Source organism: Echeneis naucrates, chromosome 21, assembly GCF_900963305.1.
Source record: "Echeneis naucrates chromosome 21, fEcheNa1.1, whole genome shotgun sequence".
Taxonomy (NCBI): domain Eukaryota; kingdom Metazoa; phylum Chordata; class Actinopteri; order Carangiformes; family Echeneidae; genus Echeneis; species Echeneis naucrates.
Genome location: NC_042531.1, coordinates 18,691,340 through 18,710,007, shown reverse-complemented (window position 1 = coordinate 18,710,007; position 18,668 = coordinate 18,691,340). Strand labels below are relative to the sequence as shown.

Genomic DNA, 18,668 nt, shown 5'->3' with positions numbered 1-18,668 from the left:
CACTGTTAATGCAATGCTCCCCTGATCTCTTTGCACTTTTTGCAAAGGTGTTGAATCTCGTACTTTCATCAAGCTTCCAGATACACTGAAGATTTTGCGATGCCCCTTCATTTACATTATATAAATGTGTGTGTGCAAGCGCCTTCTCGTTGAGGTTGATGGTCAGCACATACCCCCACACTCTTTACTTTTAAATCCTCCCTAAAAAATTCACTTTGTAATATTGCTTCATATTTCCCAAATTTGCATTGCTGCTTTACTATCCCTTTTGTTTTGTTATGTGATAGTCTCTGAAGCAGTTTAAGCTATATAACCAATATCATTATGGTGCAGTATAGTTATATTTAGAAATATGTATATCCTCCAGAGATTTTTTTTTTCTTATCTCTTTCCGATTGTTGTACAGGATCATATATTCTGAAATACAACATAAGGGTCTGCATTTTACAATAGGCAGCATGTGCGTTCCATCTGCTCCAACATTCTTCCTGTCTGATCCAATAGCTCAGTTTACAAGACGGCAACGGGAGTAAAAGGAATTCCGTCTGGTGGATTAAATGTGATCTTTGAAAATCCTAGGTGGAAATGATAGTAGTTTCATGGTAAGGGACAACTATTTTATGAGGAAGGGTGAGCTTTCTGGTGGTGCGAGAGGTCTTGCTACAGAGTCTTAACTGTAATAGTTTGGCAGATGCAGCCCTGGTGACTTAGACGCTGCTAATGATTTCCATTCTGAGGTAAAGTCCAAAGCTAAGTTTATTTGGGATCAAAGAGGTCCCTGTGTAGCATGTCTGTCGAAGCCATCACGCCCATGTGCACCTAGCGTGTCTGAAAAGAAACCATATAAATGTTTTTAGGTACTGGAATGGAGAAATTGTTATTTCAGCAGTTGCTGCAGGAGCTTTTGCAGACATCAACTTTAGCCACATGGGCAAGTGAACCTCATATTGGCAAAGGAAAATGCCTCACATATGCTATGACGCAGTGTCAGCACAGTTATAAAAACTGGGACTTTGGTTAGCAGTCATGAAATTGCTCCACATTACCATGGAGTGAGAAACTCTGAGTGGGAGGAGTTTATTAGGAGGCAGTGGGAGGAGGGAGGGCGGAGACAGTGGAGTGAAATGAAGGATGATGCCAATCGTCACATGGAGTTTTGGTAACAATTTCCTGCTAGTGCAGTCTTATCGAAGCGATATCCCCGAGTCAGAGTCAGATTCCAGCACACCAAATACTGTGCATTACAGACCAACCCAACCCAGACTTACATCAGAGGACAACTGAAGATGTCCAAATTTTGCCAGTATGAGCAACACACCTATGTGATGCAAATGCAATACAATTTGTGCTTATGTAATCCATAACGAAAATCAAATATGCAGCAATGAACCCCTGAGATCTTGTAATTGATTCCAAAGAGTCATAAATAAAATGTGATCAAACAATATTAATTTGACCACAATTTACAAACCACATTGCGTGTGTTTCCTTATATTTTGAACTTATATAATGTTGATAAATGATTAAGTGAGCTTTATGCTTCGTGGCTTTGATTAGCCCCAGAGCTAGCTGGTTAGCCTGTGGAACTGAAACAGCTGCAGTTCAGATTGATGCTGAACTTGTAATGTTTCTCCTCCAAAGGTAACAGCTGTTAATACTAACACTACTTAAGTTCCCCTTGCTGAATTAGCAAATTTTTCCAGTGTCAGAAGTAAAATACATGTCTGTATTTTCAACAGATGACATGCTCCTGTGTTTTGTTGTTGTTGTGTGTTTTTTTTATTTGTTTGTTTGTTTGTTTGTTTGTTCAAGTTTAGATTTTTTTTTCTTTATCCATCACTTTGCACACAAGGCTTGATTTGCTTTTTTATCTTAGGTCGCTATCACACTTTCTGGGGTTTAGACAATATCACCTTATGATTACTTTGTGTTGTTTGTGTGTGCGTGGCAGGGATAGAAACGCTTCCAACAGAAGATCAAAACCAATCGGTAGCTGCTCATCTATCCATTTATTATATTGTATTGTATTCATCCATGCAGGGTCTGAAACCGGCCGGACAGTGGCCAGAGGTCGGACCCTGGACATTTTACCAATCTGACACGGGGCAGACATTTACAGTAGAGACAAGCATTCACTCTCACTTACCCTTATAGGAACAGCGCTAACCACTGAACCACCGACCCACCAATTCAGTGTTTTTATGTTTATTAATGTCCTACTACAGAGAACATCATGTTGCAAACTGAGCAAGTAACTAAATGCAAATGAAGAAGACCAATATAGCCTACAAGGAAATAGATATTAAAAATGTCTAGTTTCCATACTGACCATACTCTGTATAACCTTGTCCCTATACCCTGCGGCCTATTTCATCCCTGCACTATAAAACTCAGTCCGATCAAAACAAAGAAGAGTTTTATTTTACGGTCTAGTCAAGGAAAGCCGCAAATATTGAGACAGGAAGCAGAGTTGGATAACAATCTCCAAACCCTCTCAGATCCAAATTGCAATAATCCTTCTTTTTTAACAGTACTCCTGGTGATGACAGAATAATAATAATAGCACCTGACATTTTGTGCATGACTCCGTGCCTTTATGTAACTAGACACCTGGGTTGTAGAGTGATCTGCTGCCTGCTGGACAGATTAGGGGATCACCCAAGGAGTAGATATACACTGAGAGTGCAAAAGCCCGCTACGATAAATTCCCAACTACAGGCCTTGCAAAATAATGCAGTACAGATACATAGATACATGCATGCGTTTGTGCCAATACCCTTTCCTGGCTTATTGTCTGGGCTATAATGGGGAAGTACACGGGAGAGATGTGTCAAACGGCATTAAGTCCAGATACATTGAACTGTCACTGTCACAGCTACACTGATGACTTCCCATGAACTCACAAACTCACTCCTCCAGTCACCGTGGTAGGTAAACCAGTGTAATTTAAGCATTTATTTGCCACTCCTGCCTCTGAACACACAGGCTAATGGTGCATGTCGTGTCATAATTGATTCGCAGTAAACGCTGCTGCCACTGCAATCCGACTATTTCCAATCTGCCTCAGATGATGACGTGCTCTGTCATTATCATTGCCACAGGAATAGCACATTACTTGAATCTGCCTCTGAAAGTAATCCCCAACGAACGTACACTTCACTTCAGCGCCCAGCTGTTTTGTGACATTGTTCAAGCATCTTCAAAAGAAAGTAAATATTTGGGACTTCTTAAAACCTTGTATAGTTACTGTAAATAAATGGAGAGGCGTCGCCAAAATAAATGCAGCTGCCCTTCCTGTATCAATTGAGTTGGGAAGTCAGTTTGGTCTTTTCAGACCCTATTGGCTAAACCACAATTCCCAGAGCACCTACTGTCCTTTTGGCAGCCGTCTTTTCATGATGATGAAGTCATTGGCAAACAGGTGGAAACGTGCAGCTTTAGCAGTGCCCTGATGTTTCCTGTAGTCTTCACTTTGCAGAGGAAACAGAACTGATGCTTCGTGTGAGGCCTGGAGCGGAGGGACCCTGAATTGGCTGAACTGCTCTGTGGGCGGGGCTGACACCAAAACAGCTGTCTTTCTCATTAGCTCTGGTGTAGTCTCTCAAACCCCCTCTCTCTAAACACACAGGGACACACACACACATGCAGTTCGACGGAAAGCCGATCACCTGATGCTTTTAGTACCTCGTTGAACATGGCGCACAGCTGTTTCCTGTCACACAGCTAGGGCCTGGGTCATGCATGGCAAAGTTTTGTATCAGTTTAATCAGCTGGGTAAACATAAAGATGATTTGATTAAGTCTGATTTCAAAACAGTACTCAGATCAGCATTTTTCAAAATTTTCCCTCGTGTCTCACAACAACTGAGTCTAATGTTTTTTGTTTTTTTTTTTATTTTCCCAGAGATGAATCAGTATAAGCCATTTCAGAAATTGCAACTGAGTCCTTGGTGCCTTTGGGGAGGAAGAGGAGTAGCTCATCATTCCCATTATTACCCGGGGAATACTTGGAATAAATCTTTCAAAGGCTTGTAAATAAACCGGCTATCTTGTGCACATCCACCAGGGTTCCTGTACAAGCTGCACACTAAATACATAGTGATTTCACATCATGTGTGAAAAGAAAAAAATAATACTGTGTTGAAAATTGTGCATCTATCATATAAGTGTATGCGAAAATAAAGATTAGGGCCTCTATTCCACACACTGACACAAGATGCATTGAAAAGTACAACAATTTAAGCTGTTCTTAGTTTGGTGTAGGGCTGTGATCAGATGTAAAACAGTTATTGGCACAGGGGGAAGATTCCATTTTCTCACCATAAGTCAAGAGGTGCTGACCTTAGATTTCTCTCTAAATTTACACTCTGGGTTCCCTGGGATGACCACCTACTGTCTTGACCACCCAAAGTTGCTTTCACACTGTTCCGCACTTTTTTCTTTCTTTCTTTCTTTTTTTTTCTTTCTTTTTTTTAACTCAGAAGTCTAATTAAAAAAGATACCCTTGAATTTATAAGCAAATAATTCATCAGGCAATCTTGTGCAGCTCAGTTTCTTCACCTCAACTTCAATTCATTAGAGAAGAATAGTGCTATAAAACTCTATTCTTGCATTTAATTGGGCCGTAAAAAAAGGATTCTCGACTCACTCTGTCTCTGGTTTGGTGTCTCACAAGAGTGCAATAAATCGCCACTTTTATGATCTCTCTTAGCAACCACCTCTGAAGAGAGGCAAGAATCTGTGACATCTTCAAAAACAAGTCGCCTTTTGCGTTATCTGCCTGTTGGCATCTCTTTTCTGTGGCTGAGAGATGAGGTTACTAGATTTTGAGGCAGCAACACGCAGAGAGAGAATCGCTGGAAAGTATGAGAACTTGTGAACATGGGTGTAGTTCTCCCACAGCCACAAAAGCCTGTGAGAGGATGGTTATGGGAGAGGGCTGACAAAAGGGGGAGGAAAATTAGGCTGGCCAGCATTCTTCTCATTTAAAGCTGTAACTACACAAAAAAGCACTCACGCAGTCTGGGCTGGGTCTGCTTGCTGCTTACAAGGAGAGGCACTCTTTTATTCATGGTGGTGCAGTGATAACTTGAGCATTTTTTTTTTCTTTTCATCCCCTTTTTTCCCCTTGCTTTGCACACAGGAAAGGCCCATGTCTTTCTTATAGACATGATGAGCTTTATACATTTAAGGACTTTCCTTTTTCTGGTGGTCTCCGTGGCTCAGGTTTTGATTGTTACATGTCAAGAAGGGAACAGTGGTAAGTGAACATCTCTACTGTTTGTTTTAAACACCTAATTGCTGTTGATTATTATGTGTGAAGCTGGCTGACCTTCAAACATTACCTTTGACTTTTTGCCCGTGCTTGTTCAAACCGTGCAGCAGAAGTAGGGTTCAGTCCACTTCCTTTTCTTCCATTTGGTGGAAAGTAATTTACTTTAATCTAGGGGGAAGTTGTTTTAGGTAAGGCACATTTGATAACGCCCTACATTATATGTTGGTTTTGCTTTTTCAAGCAAGACTTTCCCTGCAGATGATGACCTAACTTCCTTGTTATGAGTTGCTGTTTTCTGCGGGATATGTAAAGACAGTGTGGAACATGCACAGGGATGTCTTGTCTGCTCATCTCTGGAGGGGATGATAGAGACAAACCAAGTTGGTCTGACGAGTGTGCACAGCTCAGAGAAGCTCTGGTGTGGATTATTTGCAACTGGCAAATGAGCCCTGTATGTCAGGATACAGTCCTGTGGACATCTGTCAGTGATTGCAAGTGCTGTCACCCTCAGGCACTGAAAATGTGCAGAGGAGGGAAACGAGCACCTTATATGCTTTTACATAACTCCAGCACCACTCAGCCACTTTGGGGCATTCATTAAATGTTACCGCAACCATTTTTCCCTTCCCTTCAGAAGACATTGTACATCTGCAAAAAGAATTTCAGCACTCAAACTCACGTGCCTCTGAGGGAACACAGACTGCATGTTAATTCAGGGCAGATGTGGGGAGACATGAGAAGCAGAGATGCTCTGAGTCACCTGGACTGCGGGGCTTCCTTATGTCTTGAGCTGGCAACACCCCCAGCTGGAACACCTGAGTGCTCTTGTTTTACTTGAACTGCCTTTCCCCCATTTTTTCCCCTGTTGTGTTTGAAGTGTGTCGTCACAGGGACTGTGTTGTTTCTGCCATGATGTCATGGGCCACAAAGGGCACTGGAAAGATCATTTAATGGGCTCCCAGTGGAGTGTGGTGTTGAGCAGTGCCGCGTACTGTTTACTTTTGTTTCTTGAAAAACTGTCTTTACCTGTGAATAATTGGAAGTTTTTGGGTGGTGTGAACGAGTGCGTCCAGAGAGACTGCCACCCTGTGGTGGGCACAGCGCTGGGCCCAGAACATTTCACTGGCATAAAAGTAAAATTTGGAGTAAAATTAATTTCTATTGATATGGACACTAAATAAGATTTAGAGGAAACAAGATACTACTTTAACAGCAGTTAGTTTAAAGTAGTTTAAAGCATTGCGTTGTTTTGATGAAAGTTGGTTGCCACAGTTGTTGTAGGCGCAGATTCTCCACCCTTGTTGAGGAACTGTCCATATTTGTTCATGTGAAACAGTACAGCGGCCTCTTTCCATGGAGCAGTGGTGGTGGGCGAGGTGATTACAGTTTGACCAAATAAAAACAGTGGAAAGTTCATGGTTTCTGTGGACTTCAGGAAAATGTGGTTCACCAGAGTTTTTGAGACAATGCACTTAAGATTGTGTGTGTGTGTGTGAGTGCGTGCGTGTGTGTGTGTGTGTTACATTAGTCTGGAAGTGTTTTTGGTGTCTTGGCATCGGTGCAGCTATAGATCTAAGATGCTAACCGACGGCCTGTAAGAAGAACTTGAAGGAAAAAGTGTGCATGTCTTGCACATTCAGAGTGATGAAGCAAAGCTCTGAATAGTAGATGATGGTTATTCCACTTATTTGGAAAACTACAAACTGACTGAGCCCGACTGTTAATAATTATAAGCAGACTCAGAGTCGGAAAACCAGTCTGTCTTTCAGTCTGTTCTGAAAATAAAAAGAAAGATTTATTTCTCCACTTTGAAAACTTTCAGATGGACCCGACTTTGGCTCTCAAGCATGTTGCTTTTAGACTCCAGACTTAGAGCATGTTTAAAGCAAATGCTGAAAACGCTAGTCCGTTCAGTGACACAGCTCTAGATGAAAGTCATATGCCTGCACATGTGCAGAGAGTTTGTTCGCTGAACAACCATAAGTTGGCAAATTGAATGAAGGAGCAGACTTTAAGTTCACAATCACAAGTCTCCATAATATTTGGAGTAAGGTTTAGGGATGTGAACATGGAAAAAGGACAGAAGGAGCAATAGATCACTGACTCCAATAACAAAAAACAGCCTGTGCTCAAGCTTTAGCCAGAGAGAAGCAAATCTATGTTTCTGTGTGTGTGTGTGTGTGTGTGCGATTGAGAGAACTTAAACATTAACATTACTCCTCTCAGACTGCTAAACAACCCATGGCTGCTAAACAACTTCACAGATGCCACTTAGCGTCATACATCAAAGAGCCTGGACACTCAGTCTTTGTGAAACCAGCGACTTTAGTTTGTGACACGTTTTTTTCATCACAGCTTCGAACCAACAAAATCAACTGGAAGTGCTTCCTCCTCACTGAGAGCACCTCACAAGCCTGACGTGAAAACCTGGTATTCCAAATGAACAAACCTACATTAGGTCACTCTGTCCTTTAAATTGGTTCCAGTTGCTGTTGCCACATCACTAACATTGCAATAAATTGGCTGTTTTCTACCAACGCTCAAACAGCCAAACATGTGAATTCAACCAGGTCCACAGACGGCTTTGATTAGAACCACATGCTGCATTTTTGAGCTATGACTTGATTACACGCCTCTTTTCTTCCATAGTTGGGGAGGTGGGAGGGTGGGGGGTGGCTCACAGGATTTTACATTGATGCTCTTAGGCTGAGGAAATTTAATTGGTTATCTGATGTGTCATGTCCTGCGCTGAACCTGCGATGTCTTGGTGGCACAGATGATGAAGCTGATAGAGTTTTAATTCAGCCTATGCCCGTGAGGATCATTCCATGGGAACTACTTAAAAACCAAATTATTGGAGTCAGCAAATGGAGGAGTGGGGAAGGGGGGTGGGGGGATGACTTCCAGATGTTGGAATAGTCGCTTTGGCAGTATATGGAAAATATTAAAACAAAGTCTTAGCCTCGGAGATAGTTGGAAAGCGAGGATGATGGACGGATGCTGCGCTGTGAGACTTAATGTGTTGACGCTGCTTCAGGACGGATGTGATGTTCATCGGCTTGTGGTTTGCATAAAGAAGCTTGAGAGCATCTAATCTCCTTCATCTCTGCAACAGATATTTCCACAGGTTCAAGTTAAAGTAACTGTTGGTGTTGCTCAAAAGCTGTGCAATTACAGCCCATCCCGTCAGGTCTCCCCTGTCATCCTCTCAGCTGGCCCATGGCAAGTCAGAGCATAAACGCAGAGGGCGGGGCTTCCCAACTGCTGTAATTGTCTTCATTTCCTTCTGATTAAAAATGTGCCAGCACTGAAATGCAGCTCAGAAAGCATAAGGTCGGGAAGAAAGTTCCCATGGAACATCATAATCAAATATATCAACTAAATTTCACTAGATTTTTGGCGTTCACAGGCACAAGAGGATAAACTATGTCCCTCCAAAAAGTTAAAGGGGGCAAGTAAGGTTCAATTTAGCCACCAACCTCTGAAGTCATTTGCTGTGGCTCAGAATTTGTATTCCAGAAAATTCCCCACTAGACGTTTTACATTAAGGAAGAATAGATATAAGAATTGCTTCCCTTCCCTTCCCTTTGTTACTACAAAAGCAAAACCCAAAAGCAAAATTTGTTGTTGTTTTTTTTTTTTTTTATCCCAGATGAGGGATTCCCAAATAGTCACACGAACATCATTTAGCAACTTTTGTTTGTTACCTTGCAACCAGTATTGATTCTGTCCTCTTATCCATCTTTGCTCTTGTTTGTTTTTGTACCAGATAAATAAAACCCACGTCTTGATACTTCACAATGGAAGGAGAATTTATTGTGTCAGAGAGCTTGTGCGATTCCTTTCCTGATGGGAAGTAGAAACATTGATATAGGCACTGTTGATCTAACAGCTTCACTTACAAAATCTTGCTAATTACTGTGGTTACCAGATCGTACAGATATGATGTCCAAGTAAACTTTTATGTTATATGGCCCCAGCAGACAGTCTGATGATGCGCTTAGAGATTAAGCTTTTGTTATTTTTTCGTTCAATCAAGTCTGTATATCAACCTGGATATTACAAAATAATGTCAATACCATATAATAAGTAACACAGGGAGGGTCTAAATGGGAAATTCCACTTTCATGGATGTAGCCATTTATTCGGTCATCAACATAATGATTGTAAATAGTCGTCTAACGTGAATGGACATTATGTCTGTGATTAATTAGACAGTAATGCTGTCCCTCGCTGAATGGCAGCAGGACAAACCTGGCTCAGCCGTGGCAGGTCACAGTGAGTCTGCCTGAGCATAATGTTTAGACAGCTGGGTGTAGTTTTTCCAGGAGATCAGGCGGATGTTTGCCCTGTGGAGATTATCTTCTGTAGGTTGGCAGGTCTTAGTGTAGTGCAGCACTCCCGTCCAACATGTTCTCTGTCTCTCCCCTGCTGACTATTTAAGAGTGTTATAATTGCCTCAAATCCTCAACGTTGCTCTCTCACTCCCTCGTTCTAGGCAGTGTAATGATTCTCAAAATTAGATAACAGTAGCTGTTGATAATTATGCAAATTATTCCTAATTTAAAGTTATTGCCATGTTAAGAAATGCGCGTATTTGTCAAAGCGGATCTAGAGAGATGTTGTTGCAGAGCAGCAGCAGTTTGCCTTATATTTGATGGTCATTACCTATTTGTATTTTCACCTTTTGAAGCCATCGGTAACTCTTAAGTTCTCAAATACATCGTCATGTTGTGTGCCAAACTCTCAAACGCTACACTGACTTGTTTCACATGCCACAAAATGGTGACTGTAGGCCATAATTGCAGGTTGTGGTCCAGCCTAAATTCTATGTTCTAGCCATGTTGTGTATATTACAACCTCTGAGCGTGTTCAAGTGGTGCTACTTGGGTGACGGCGGGTGACAAGGGTTAGTAATGTGGCCTGAGATATGTTTAGGCCCTTATCAACTTGCTGGACAGCTGACTGACATAACAGTGCCTCATATTAGTGTGGTAAAGTGCTTGAAGTCACCCAGCAGTAGGAATTAAATTACTGAAGTCTGTTCAGTGCAATTACTTTGAATGACACGTCCTTGCATAAGTTATTCTTTTAACATTAGAAGATCAGTACTTTAAAAAATAAATAATGGATTTCTGTTACTTTATGTAGACTGTGTTTTTGCCGACTTAAACGCTGTATGTAAGACTTGTATGCCTGCTCTTAGTATGTAGATCACAACCCTAACCCTAACCCTACATCACATCAACTGATTGAAGTTATACAGTAGAATGAATCATTATGATGAATGCAGAATGGTCTTCCCCAGCACAAATGTTAATATCCACCAGAAGCCTCATGTTCAGAGAGGAAAAGGCTAGTAGCGACCCAACACCAACAGTGTTGGAGTCTTTACCGCACGACCATGCCAGATCTCAGCTGAGGCTCTAATGCGTCTTGAAATGTCATCTACAGTACCGCCACACTCGTGTGAAGTGAAGCTATTGTGTGTTAGCTGGAAGCAGCGTCAGGGTGTGCGAGTCTTGTGAAGCATTAGGAACTCAGACACGGTGTACAGATGAATCTCAAAGTCAAACTTTGGCTGCACACCAAGACGTGAAAAGCAGAAAGGATGATAAGTATAGCTGAGGAGTAGGTTTGCACAGAAACCGTTATTTTCTTTCACAGAGTCAGCGTCTGTTGCATCAACACTCTTGGTCTCTCTTTGAGGTTTTTATGTGACGGATTTAAAACAGGTCCAGAGAGTTATGCATGATAGAAGAAGTGGTGCATTCTTTGAACACAATGTGTGTCTGTGCTGTCCCTTACCCAATGGCTAAAGCGTCCAGTCAGTGCTCCTGAACAGACTCTTCTCACATCTAGCCAAACGAGATGTGGAAATGTCTGCCTGTAGCCAGTGACTCATGGCTAGCATTTAACCTCCATTATTGCAATGCCATTGCAGAGAAAAGTCCAGGGGGAGCCGCATTTATTGAGAATGATTTAATCTGGCAAATCTGACAAGAAAAATGAGACAACGTAGTTGGAATTATCTAAATTAGAAACATTTAATCCAGGAGAATAACAAACCCAAATGCTGGCATTGTAATTTAGAGTTCACTATCTTTGAAATTATATCCATATGTGCGGCTTTGGATACTAGCACTTTGTATTTTACTAAATATACTTCAGAATCAAAGTAAAGCCACAAAGGTTTTGCTGAAGAAACTGTTTCTGGTAGAATAGCCTTCTAATTACCAGGGTATAAAGATGTTTTTACTGAGGCTTCGGTCAATCAGCCACACCAGCAAATACCTGATGTTGTGAATCGGCCCTGTATTTATTTACCTGGGCTAAATTAGAGCTCTACAGCCTCCGATGACTGATTTCTATTTCATCTTCTACTCCTCCTAGTTTGTGAGGGTTTCACTGATGTGTCCCTAGATTTAAGGACGCGAGCTCTAAATATGGGATAAGGCAGGACAGGAGAAAGAAGAAAGAAAAAATTCATGAAGACAAAGCACTGCCACAGCTGCAGATCAGAGTGGAAAGAACAGGGGAACGGAAGACAGAGAGGAGAAGTGGGACAGAGAAGAGTCAAAGCTAAGGCAGAGGACAGTAAGAATATGGACTGGAGAGGAAGAAGAGTCAACAAGGGAAACCCAGAGGATTGTTTTGGTACACGACAACAAGGGCAGAATGCGTCCGTGTACATCGCAACAGACTGGTCCAACTTCAGCACAGGAAGTCGTGTCAAAGAGGAATTTCCTGCTGAAGAGCACATGTTTCAGCTCTGGTTGTTTTTAATGACCAGTGTGGTTCATGCTGAAGATAAGACAGACATGAGGTCAAAACAGTGTTTGCTTTCAAGTCAGTCCTCTTATTCTAGCTTTTTACCTTATCATCCTGCCATCGTGCGGAATTAAGGCCAAAAGCAAAAGAAATGTGCTCTTTGTGTTCAACATTGAATCTTATATCAAAATTAGGTCATCTGGCGATTAGTTTCTTCTGCACAAGTGAAGAAAAAAATCTAATTTCTGTCCTCTGGGAGGACATTCGGTCGGCTCACGCAGCTGTTTATGACATGGTAAATGAAGTATGCAACAGGAGGGAGGAGCTGCAGCAAACAAACTGCAACAGAGCTGCCAGAAAATAATACACATATGAAGGTTCTCAGAACACAAGTAAAAAAAAAAAAAAAACCCTAACCTCACTAGTTGTTGTAGGTTTGTTTTTGTTTTGTTTTGTTTTTTTTTTGTCTTTGCTCGCATGTCATAATGATAACATACCAGTCATACTTTTCTCATTGAAGAGATCTAAGTCTCTCCATTTCGGTGTATGTAGGAATGAAAGTGTATTTACTCGTAACAAGCACTAACCACAATTACATTTGGGTATCGTGGTCCTCAATATTGAAAACTGAAATTGCATGAAGTAATAAAAAATATGTCATAATTGGATTTGGCCTGTAAAATCACCATCCTGATACACCCTCAAAGATATAAAATCAATTTTAACTTGCAAGAGGGCGTTAAAGTGATAAATTGAAGCTGCTCCGAACCGGCAGCTTTGTCAGTGAGTTACGGCAACAATGTAAACATTGACTTCCCAGGTGAGGTAAAGCAAGATAAAGCCTCATTTTCTCCTACAACTTGGAATCATTTCTGTTGGTCATGACAATATTTTATTTGCTGGGGTCATTGCTGAGACCTGATGACACTATGACACAAACTGTACAACTCAGCCTATGAACTCAATGCCACACTTCAGCTGTTATGATTTGTGTGTAACGTGTGGACTGCACATTAAAGCGGACCTGAAGTCAGTGCTGCAGATCCTAAAACCTGCATTCTATCTAGGACATCTAACAGGGGGCGACTCGGATGGTTTTAAAAGTAAGTCAGATTGTACTGAAGTCTACTGAAGTCTTCAGTGTGGGTCTGTAGTTTCAAGTCATCAAAACAACATGATGGTCATTTTTACATTATGTATTTGGGTGTGGCTACTGTATGATGGCAGACTGGACCACCCAATCAGATAGAGCGCAGAGCAAGTCTGAGCCCGAACCTCACGCCTCTTTAGCTCCACCTTCTCCTCCAAATACGGTTTCTTATGTTTTCTATAAACCAGGATGGAGATGGCAAAATTACAAACAAGGCCTCAATTGAAATCTGTCTACCCCTGTAACTGAAGATATGTGTGTCCTCTTATTCTTTATTGTGTGGAAACTGTCCCGAGGTCGATTGATTCTGGCTCTTTCCAATAATAATAATAAGACTTTTTATTAAAAATATATAAACAAACAAGTGAGACCAAGATGTGTCCTACACAGAACATGCAGCTTTATCAGTGCTCTCTGGTGGACAAATATAGTCAAGGAGAAGCTGTTTCTGAATAAGAGCCAATATATTGTTGTGTTCTATGCTGTATTATCATGCACAGATTGTTTCATACAGACATGACGCGCCCTTGAATATTTAATATTTCAGCTTTTTCAGTGGAGATACCTGCGGTGACCTCAGGCCTGCTGTGGTGCTTCAGCGGGCGAAACTGCACCACAAAACTGCTCCTGTGATCCCATCTGTATCTGTCTGTCTCCAGCATTCACAAAAATGCAGCCCGCCGTAAACTTCAAAGCGTCCATTTAGCAATAAAGGGAAAGTGATAAATTTTGTTTGTCGCCCCAGGGTCTTGAGTGAAGTGCTATTACCTCAGGGAATGGGCCCCACAGTGTCGACCGGCTTCCAGGCTCCTCTCTGGGCTTTGTCAATGCACCAAAATGTACCAAAGCTTCCGTGGCCACTGCCCAACAGAGCCTCAGTATGTGAAGGCCCCAGGTGGTTTGTACCTGGCGAGAGGAAGTGACTGGAGACAAGCAAAGCTGCTAATCCTCCATGATTTCAGTTAAACCAAAGAATAATAGACAACAGGAAAGCACGAGGAGAACACTTGATGTTGTTCACCTGGAATAAAGTCATGGTTTCCACTTTAGAGATGATATTGGGAAGAGGCCAAATCAAGCACATCTCGAAAATATTTTGAAGATTTTTTAGCCTAAACATCTGCTGAGACGTTATTTTCTTTTCAGAGTCAGCCCCTGTTTCCAAAAGCCTCTCCGTAGCACTGGCTTTGTGTTTTGAGTATCAGGGCTGAATCCCATTTGTGATATTCTGTCTGTGTAAATTGACTCATGATCCAGTTTTCTGCATTGCAAAAACTTTTGTACCGTTTTATGTCACTATGTATTCAGCCCCTACCTGCTTTTATTTTCTCAAACGGTTCTGTTAAAGCTCTGAAGACCTGACCTCTGAAGGGCTGTGTGCATAGCTTGAAAACAGATGATTTTTTTTTTTTTTTTTTCATGTTATTCAAGGGGGTCAGTTTCGTAATGTTATTGATCCTTCATAATCGTTCAAATTTCTGAAGTGAATTGAATATATCCTGCTGAATTATACACCATACTTTTTTTTTTTTTCGTTAACGGATAAACTTCTAACCTAAAGCAGTTACAAATATCGTCAAGCTCATGGCCTCACCATATGCAGCCCAGTTGAAAATGTAAATATTTATAGGAGACATCCTCTGCCTGAAGGGTTGTTCATATGACACAGAACATGCTGGAGTTAAAGCCGAGCAGCTGCATCCCTTCTCTGAAACTTTTAGGATAACAACATGGACTCGGAGACCTAAAGATCAAGAGTGGGGGAGATATTCAGAAACTCTGCACACTTGAAATAGGACACAGGTACAGTAAGAGAGGAAAAGACTGAGAGAGAAAAGAAAGGAAAAGGCAGAAACCACAAAACAGAGAAAAAGAGCAGCATGAAGGTCAAGTCCAAACGGAGGTGGGGGGCTTTGGTTTGGGATTAGGTGGGAGGGGACCCTGACGAGGATATGAGAAAACACAGGCCAATGCGGAAGAAAATGTGGGATTTAAAAAGGAGCCTGCGGCAGCCATTTATTTGGAGTGGTCGATGCAGCATCTTTAAACCGCTGTAGCTCTGAGGTCAGACAAAATGTGGAGGCAATAAATCTGTCTTGCCTTTGGGCCAGCTCTCCAGCTCCAATACAGAACGCCTCATAAAACAACCCATAGTGTTGCCGCACCTTAAGCATGATAATGGATGAGCATGTGTGCTCCGAGATTTGACTTTTAAAAGTCAACATGTAGTTTCTTAGAAGTGTTTCAAAAATGCAAAATGTCCATTAACTTTAAGTCGGAGCCATAATGATGGACTTTATTTGCTGCTTAGTTCACGAGACATTGTTTTCATGCGACACATTTAACGATCAGGCAGGCAGATATTGTCATGCTCATGGACTCTACCATAAAAAATGAGACGGAGAAACACAGAAGAATGAGAGAGGGAGACATTTTGTGCCAGCATCTCGCTCTGTGCTTGAGGAGGCAAACAGATGTGTTCAGTTTGTTAAACTGTGCGGAGTGGATTTTAATGATTTAAACTCTTGGTTGACCCAGAAGAGCTAGTGCTATCTAACCACACAGATCATTTCAGATTAACTGCTAAATTGACATGAAAGCTAGCAGGGTTTTTTTTTTTTTCTTTTTGGCGTCTACAGTAGTTGCTCTTGAAGGCTTATTTAGAGACATTTATATAAAAATGTCAGATCCTTTAACATTGTTGCGCATCCCTTCCCGTGATTTCAGACAGCAGTCAAAGTATTTTTTTCATAATGATGAACTGTATCCCCATTTAACAGTCGGTCTTTCTCAAGAACCATCACGATCACAATGATTTGATGGGTAAATCCAGGCTGTATGCATGTTCTAAACAGAACTGATTGTTTCCTCAGCAAGGAGCATTACAGCTTCAGGTTGGTCTCACGCTGCAGGAAAAGACTGAACTAAAGGTTTTCAATCAGATTTTTTTCAGTGCATTAGCACCATTTATGGACATTTCCCTAATCCACCCTATGTTCCCAAAAGTTGGATATGAATAGATGAATATGTTGTCTGAGTGGTTCCTTATTCTTGCGGGGGGATAAAGCTACAGGACATTGTGCTTGAGACAGCTTCCCTCTGAGTCCTCAGTTTATTCTTTCACATCTGGCTGTGTCTTCAGTTGATGTAGAACACCAGAGTGCTCCAACCTCTTGTATATGTTAGCACTCTGCTTCAGTAGAACTGGAATGTCTGATGTCACCAATTTTCTCCCAATGCATACCTGCTTTTACATGAACCCACCTAATGAAGTGTTGTCTAATAAACAGATTTAACAGATGTCTCACTGATTGAGAGATTAGAAGATTAGATCATTCGCCACGATATCTACCACTTGCAATGATATTGTGTGTCAGTGTTTGACAACACCAACCACTCCTTTGTGTGATGTAAAACTCAGCAACAGGAAATGCCAAGTATTTTATTGATTTGATCACAGTGCATGCTGACTGATATAGTACTGCTGGTAGTGAACATGCACCAGTGCTTCTCTATTGAGCAAGTGAAGCCAAACTTCTCAGAATAAAGGGCAAAGAGCGCTGCACGTTGTTCGGGTTTAGTAAAGCGTGTCAGTGTGTTTTATTTAGCTTGATCAATGTGGACTGGAAGCATCAGGCAAGGATATGAAAACCACATGTTTCACTGTTCATCAGGACTCTCTGGAAGATCCGATTTCCAGTGAAACAGATCCACCTTTTGAAGTTCAATAGTCACTTCACACAAACATGTAAACAACAAGTTCACTCTGCGCAGTTGTGGATTGTGTGAGTTTATTTCACAGTGCAATATGATCCCCGTACTGTAAGGCTGGTCGAGTGGTTTGTATTGTTTTAAATTCATGTGTAGGCTCAGCAGAGTGTTGGAGCACTTTCAGGTTGCACAAGTGCCTGCACTTTATTGTATTTTTGCTAATTTTTAACAAATGCATGACAGAGGACTGTGTGGGTTACATGAAAAGAGACACATGTCAATAACTGCAAAAGGCAGAGCCAACAGAGCCTCTTGCAGTCAGATGTGCTGTATGCAAAAGAACAAGCCCAGAGGGAAATCAAGCTGCAGTGTCCTCATAGTCCTCATGAAGACAGGGCGTTCTCTGTTGAAGTAACGTGTCGCTTATCTCCATTCTGACCAGAATAAGATCGCCCTGCTTCTGAACTTTGGCCCTGACCTTGGCGAGAGCTTCTGGCCTCGACCAAAGAGGGCGAGGGCCAGTCACTATTTAGTGGCTTTCATTTCTAAACAGCTTGTGTTTTCTTGTTCTGTAATTAGAGCAAATTATTCATGTTGGAGCTTGCCATCTGTTAGCTCCTCATGAGCACACTGGCATGCTGTAAATTTCATTTTCCGTGTGGCACGGAGACACGAACCCTGTTTTACGAGTACTACTGTGTGAGTACTTTCAGTTAGCGCTTTCACAATATTTCATGACGGTGACAGTGAAAGATGCTTGAGAATATGTGCACGAGAGGATATGTGCAGTTGCAGGTAATTAAATTATTTTGAAGAAATGTATTTTCAAAATGCATTTCTTCAAATGTACTTTTTGGGGGGTGTTAATTAGCAGGACATCAGTCCTCCAATGGCCGAGCATAGGATGAGGAAAGCTTGTAAGTGTGGTTGCCTGTTTAAAGGAAGACAGTGGAGATGGGGCCTGTTGATGGAAAAGCCCAGACATGTAATCAGTGAGCTACTTATTCATCTCAACTTTCCTGGACTGAGCTTCCTACCCCTCCCTCCAGATACTGAGCTTTGTTTGTGGAAGCCAAGGCAAAGAGCGTGTTCAAACTGGAGTGTTCTGTTGCATTTCAAGCCTTGTCGACACAATGCAGCAGATCTGCCATTGCTCCGACAATACTGAACAGACAAGATGCCACCCTTAAGTATTATGATCCTGATTTAAAAAAAAAAAAAAAAGAAAATGGCGAGAGGTATAATCACAGGTCGTAGGCCCACTATGACGACAAAACACAGCGCAGACATGCGAGCACAGAGGTGTGCAGCTTTTTGGCACGTCACACCCCGGGCTTCGGGTTAACACAGATAAAGGCTGACTGATGCTTGTGGATCGGTTGTTTTTATGGAGGCTTTTATCAGTTGAACAGCCACAGGATGAGCTAAAGGTCCTTTACAGGGAAGGATTTATGTTTGGCCATGGCACGAGAGGTTTTGGAGCAGGAAAAGCACAGCTGCTGCAGAGCCACCCCTCAGCAGCTGTAACTCATCTGCATCTGGACTAGGAATCAGGCTGGACTCCTCATGGTATTAAGCATGTCATTTGGGGCACGTTACTCTCACTGCAATGAAGGAGTTGTTCAGAAGCCCAGTGGAAACAGATTATATTTTTGGTTTTATTTTAAAAGCTTAAGCACTGCCGTTCAGACAATCAGTCAATTTCTGTCAATTAAACAATGGCAATAAGTTTGGAGCCCACAGCCTTTTTTTTTCTCTTTTC

At 41.7% G+C, this 18,668-nt stretch overlaps 1 protein-coding gene across 2 annotated transcripts in view; it reads left to right on the top strand.

The window, feature by feature from the left end:
• Positions 1–5,017: 5,017 nt before the first annotated feature.
• The window catches only part of LOC115061655 (collagen alpha-2(V) chain-like), a 35,572-nt gene continuing 21,921 nt past the window's right edge, over positions 5,018–18,668 (top strand). For both annotated transcript variants that reach the window (XM_029530094.1, XM_029530093.1), the window contains exon 1: positions 5,018–5,259. In XM_029530094.1, coding sequence (XP_029385954.1) covers positions 5,169–5,259 — 91 coding nt within the window. In that variant the 5' untranslated portion in view covers positions 5,018–5,168. The remainder of the gene's footprint in view (positions 5,260–18,668) is intronic.